The 5936-nt window shown below is 47.3% G+C and overlaps 1 protein-coding gene across 1 annotated transcript; it reads left to right on the top strand.

The window, feature by feature from the left end:
• Positions 1–4728: 4728 nt before the first annotated feature.
• On the top strand, positions 4729–5508 carry LOC149165318 (uncharacterized). Its single transcript, XM_089429777.1, has one exon. It carries the CDS (start codon positions 4729–4731, stop codon positions 5506–5508), a length of 780 nt encoding a protein of 259 aa, XP_089285903.1.
• The last annotated feature ends 428 nt before the right edge of the window (positions 5509–5936 follow it).

Genomic DNA, 5936 nt, shown 5'->3' with positions numbered 1-5936 from the left:
AGTGCTGAGTTTGGTGAACGGAGGTGGGACGAGGCGTCCAGAGGGCACACAGGTTGGGTGACACGGACACGAGGAACGCGCCCGAGTTGGGAAAACGACACGATTCGTTCAATGAGCTGAAAAAATGCATTCAAGGGTAAACAAAGAGTTGGATAGAACTTGTGGTGATCATTCGAACGTGCCGATGAGCTGGGCAATCGAGTTCGCTGGAAGTTGTAAAATTTGGCTAAGTGTAAATTTGGGGTTTCCTCCAGGATTTAACTTGTACATGAAAGATTGTGAATTATATATTGATTCGGGCAGACTCACATTGTAGGGAGTTTCCCCTCCCTTTATACTGTTGTGCATTTATACATGTTAATGCTATTTTGATGAATGTTTATGGTTTTCATCGTGTATAAAGGATAACTCAATACTTGGTAACAAAGAAATAAACTAAGTACGAATGTTAGGCGTAGTCCACGACCGTGAGTATTGGTGAAAAGAAAAGGGTCGGTGGTGTTGCACCTCGCTATAGTTCGGTTGGAAGAGTAACGCCAATGTAGGGGTGCAACAGCCGGGGTGGGACGAAGGTTGTCCGCAGCCCTCCACCCCACCCTAGTGACCCAATGGATCACAGGGGTGGTGGGGTGATTCCCTGAATCACCCTGCCACCCCCGCGGGCCGTGGAGCCATTGGGATGGGGCGGAGGGCCGAGTGATTCCCAAAATCACCCCGCCACTGCCTTGGGCTATTGGGCCATCAGGGCAGGAAACCTCTGTACCACCCCGGTGGCCCAACGTCCCATGGGTGTGGCGGGGTGATTCCGGGAATCACCCTGCCACACTCAGCCTCCGCCCCACCATGAAGGCCGAATGGGAATCACCTCACCACCCCCGTGAGTCGTTGGCCCACCAGTGTAACACCCTGCGGTTGTGGCAACCCACGGGCGCACCCACCAGCAGAGCTGAATGGTGAATCGAGTGAGTTGGTGAGCTCACACAAGCGAGAAACAAGCGCGGGCGAAACGATGAATTAGAAAACGCGAAGTGTGGACGAGGTGGGAGAGCAGCCGCAGACTTATAATGGGCGAGCGAACGCTCAAGCCCATGAGCCAACTTGAGCCGATGGACGAAGAGTCGCGATGGTTGGCGATCACCCACATAAATGGGTGAGCCAAAATTCAAACAAACCAAATGAAACAAAGTGTTGGGTGGGTCGGCCAAACGCATGAGCGATGGTGGCGACCACATAAACCAACAGACGGACGAGTTGGAGAGGCATCAAGCTTTGGACTTTGACAGCAAGTCGGAGGTACGAGTTACATCTACAGTGACTGTGGTTAAGGTGTAGGTTGTGGGTCATATGAGCCCGCACAGCGGGCACATTTAGAGGTAAACTGCGAAGGCATTCGAGCGGGGTACCACGAGCAGGTGGGCTCCCGCCGAACGACCGAACGGTCGATTGAACGAGGTGAACGACCGTGGTTAGGGAGCGCCCGATGATGCAAATGATGAAGTGTGGATTGGTAAACGGTGCGGCCAACATGCGGAGGACACCCAGGTAGGGCGAGCCGACAGCACATGGTGGTGCGCTCATTCGGGCAAACAACAGGTTCGTTCAGAAATGTGTAAAAATTCGATTGAGCTTGTCTCCCGGTGAAACTTGTAAAAATATGATATTATAATAAATATTATTATATGCATATGATTTATGTGTTCTTCTACTATTGAATGTTGAATGTTGTATTAATGGTTTCCGCACATTAATATGCTATTTAATAATGATGAATGTTAGGCGTAGTTCGGAAAGTAAGTTAACAAATGAACATGTTAAGTACTTAGACGATGTCGCATGAAAGCCAATTTGTGGAAAAAGAATTGGGGGCGTGACAAGTGGTATCAGAGCGAATTTTAGAGAACGGGAAAATATGCAGGGAAAAGTTATGGAGAAATCATGGATTAACAGTCTGGGTTTCATAGACTTGGTGGTTCATGGCAAGACCATCCAAGCTCTAGTGGACACAGTGGCCACTCATAACTTCATGATGACACGGTTAGCAAGGGAGGTTGCACTGATGATCTTCCCATCGAATGTGGAAGTCAATGCAGTGAACTCTAGAGCTAAAGTGACGGGTTTGGCACACAAAGTGCCTGTGCATATTAAAGACTGGCAACGTCAGTTGGACTTCACGTGATGGAGATGAAAAATTTTGATGTGATATTGGGGCAAGATTTCTTGAAGGGAAATAAGGCAATTGTTTTCTCCTTTTGCGATGAGGTGGTGTTGATTGGGAAATCATAGACTTGGACTTTTCCTACTCATAAGCAAAGGAAGGAAGTCAAGGTGCAGCATGTTTCTGCACTAAGTTTGGAGAAGGCTATGCGAGAGTCAGACATGGAGACATATGCGGCTATATTCAAAGGATTCGAAGGTGATGATGGAGTGGGGATGCCTGTTCCAGCTAAGATTTCTAAGGTGTTGGCCAAGTATGCAGATTTGATGCCCGATGAGCTATCGAAGAAACTTCCACCAAGGCATGCAGTGGACCACATCATCGAGCTTGAGCTAGGGAAGCAACCTCCGGCTAAAGCACCTTATCGGGTTGTCAAGACCTGAGTTGGAGGAGTTGAAACGACAGTTAAAGGAGTTAACTGATGTGGGTTTCATCAGACCTTCAAGGTCCCCCTATGGAGCTCCAATATTGTTCCAGCGAAAGAAGGATACGAATGAGCTACGGGTGTTCTGTGATTATTGTGCTCTCAACACGTAGACGATAAAGAACATGTAACATTTGCCATTAGCTGTAGATTGCTTCGATAAGCTTGCAAAAGCCCAAGTGTTTTCCAAGTTGGACTTGAGGCATGGGTATTATCAGGTACGGATAGCTGAAGGAGACGAAAGGAAGACCGCTATAGTAACAAGGTATGGTAGCTTTGAGTTCCTTGTTATGCCATTCAGGTTGTGCAATGCTCTTGCTACATTTTTCACTTTGATGAATGTTGTTCTACGTCCATACTTGGATTCATTCGTAGTAGTATACTTGGACGATATAGTCATGTACAGTGATAACATGGAGGATCATAAGAAGCACTTGGAATTGGTGTTCGAGGTGCTGAAGAAGAATTAGTTGTACTTGAAGAAGTCTAAGTGTGTGTTCGCTTAGACCAAGATTTCATTCCTTAGACACATAGTGGGTCAAGGGTACATACGGATGGAACCAAACAGGGTGAACGCAATCGAGGACTAGGTTGAACCGAAGAACGTCCATGATATGAGGGTGTTTTTGTGCATGACCAAATACCAATGGAAGTCTGTAGAGGGGTACTCCAAGGTAACATCATCACTGACAGACCTGCTGAAGAAAGACAAGAGATGGAGTTGGACAGACAAATGTTAGATGGAATTTGATGATTTGAAGAAGAGGATGGTTACAACATCGATACTGAAGTTGCTGGACTTCGAGCAACCATTTGAAGTAGACACAGATGCTTCAGATTTTTCCATAGGAGGGGTTCTTATGCTGGATGGGCATTCGGTGGCGTACGAGAGTTAGAAGTTGTAGGATAGAGAACGGAGGTATCCAGTCCATGAGAAGGAGATGACTACAATCATTCACTATTTACATATATGGAGGCATTACTTGATTGGGAAGCCTTTCATTGTCAAGACGGACAATGTTGCAGCAAGTTATTTTGCATCACAACCAAAGGTGTCAGTGAAGCAAGCTCATTGGTAGGACTTCTTGTTAGAATTCGACATGACTATTGAGTACAGACTGGGGAGACTTAATGCAGTGGCAAATGCCCTTAGTAGGAAGGGGCAACTGGCAGCATTGGAGGGAGACTACCAGGCAGCACGAAGTAGTAGTCGGGTGGAGATGTCAGAGGAGATGCAGAATAAGCTCAAGGAAAGTGTTGAGACCGATACTCAGGCGCAGAATATAGCGAAGTAGATAAAGGATAGGAAGACATGAAGGTTCTTTCTCTGAGATGGATTCTTTCTCTTTGGAACCAACTCTATGTTCCAAAGTCATCCAAACTCAGGACACACCTTTTGAAGGAATGCCACGATTATCCGTGGGCTGGCCACCCAGGGCAGCGTCGTTCTTTGGTATTGTTGGAGAGAGGATTCTTTTAGGAGAAGATACGAGAGGATGTAGAGGAGTATGTACATATGTGCATCATTTTTCAGCAAAACAAATCGGATACTCAGAGGCAAGGAGGTCTGTTGTAGCCTTTACCGATTCCTGAGGGACCATGGATGAGTGTCTCGATGGACTTCATCAATCAGTTTCCACAAGTACAAGGGTATAATGGGATCATGGTCATGGTTGATTGTTTTTCCAAGTATGTTGTCTTTGTTCCAAGAAGGATGCCTTGTGGAGTTGAGAGGACTGTGGAATTGTTCTTCAAGAACATAGTGAAGTATTGGGGTATGCCATTGAGCATTGTATCGGACCGAGATCCGCAATTTACAGGAAGATTTTGGACCACATTGTTCAAGTTAGTCGGGTCTGATTTATTGATGAGTTCGAGCTACAATCCGCAGACAGATGGGCAGACCGAGAGGATCAACGCATTTCTGGAGGATTACTTGAGACATTATGTGATGGCTGATCAGAAGAATTGGCCTGAACTCTTTGATGTGGCTCAGTTTAGCTACAACATTCAAAAGATTTCTGCGATAGGGTACAGTCCATTTGAGTTGGTGAATGGATAGATGCCAGTCACGCCGCATACCGTAGTGATGGGAGGTTTGTTGAGGACTCCTCATGCGAAGAAGTTCATGAAGGCTTGGGATGAGACCTTGGAATTGGCATGGGTGCACTTGTGCGAAGCTGCAAGGAGAATGAACAAATGGGCAAATAAGGAGAGACAGGATGCACATTTCAATGTGGGAGAGATGGTATTCCTCAAGATTACTGAAGATCAGTTTCAGCCACCTAAAGGGACTGTGAGATCGTTGACAAGGAAATATGAGGGGAAATTCCGAGTTAAGAAGCGAGTGGGGGAAGTTGCCTATGAGCTGGAGCTTCCGCACCATATGCATATGAAACATCCAGTTTTTCATATCAATCAGTTGAAGAGATGCAGACTTGATGCTGATCATCTAGAGAGAGTGGAACCACCGAGGGGACCAGCCATGATTGTGGACAAGCCGAACCTTGAGATGGACAAGATTCTGAAATGTCGGACAACAGGGATTGGTAGTCACATACGATGGGAATTTCTTGTTAGATGGAAGAATGCACTGGAGGAGGATAGCTGGGAAACGAAGGACTCACTTTGGAGATGGAAGCGAAAGATTGTGAAGTATGACAGGAAGTTACGATGGATAGCCAGATTGCCGAGGACGGCAATGACCTTGGGTGGGGGAGGATGTAATGCCCTGCGATTGTGGCAAACCGCGGGCACACCCATCGGGCGAGTCGGCGAGCTCACACAGGTGAGACATGAGTGCGGGCAAAACGACGAGTTAGAAAACGTAAAGTGTGGACGAGGTGGGAGAGCGTCCGAAAACTTATAGTGGGCGAGCGAACGCTCAAGCCCACAAGCCGACTTGAGCCGATGGGTGAAGATTCGCGATGGTTGGGCAGTCACCCACATATATGGGTGGGCTGGCGTTCAAACAAACCAAATGAAACGAAGCGTTGGGTGTGTCGGCCAAACACATGAGCGATGGTGGCGACCATATAAACCAATGGATGGATGAGTTGGAGAGGCATCAAGCTTCAGACTTGGACAGCAAGTTGGAGGTGCGAGTTACATCTACTGTGACTGCGGTTAAGGCGCAGGTCATGGGTCGTATGAGTCCACACAGTGAGCACACTCAGAGGTAAATGGCGAAGATGTTTGGGCGGGGATACACGGGCAGGTGGGTGCCAGCGGAACGACCGAACGATCGATTGAACGAGGTGAACGACTGCGTGTAGGGGGTGCCCAACAATGTGAATG

The sequence above is a fragment of the Pinus tabuliformis genome, chromosome 5_1, assembly GCF_031772625.1.
Source record: "Pinus tabuliformis cultivar Carrire ecotype Pingquan chromosome 5_1, CPIR1, whole genome shotgun sequence".
NCBI lineage: Eukaryota > Viridiplantae > Streptophyta > Pinopsida > Pinales > Pinaceae > Pinus > Pinus tabuliformis.
Note: the sequence above shows the minus strand (reverse complement) of the source record. Positions and strands in the feature narration are given on the sequence as shown.

Excerpts from the sequence above, each read along its gene's own strand:
- LOC149165318 (XM_089429777.1), top strand. The coding sequence starts at position 4,729 with ATGGGAGGTTTGTTGAGGACTCCTCATGCGAAGAAGTTCATGAAGGCT.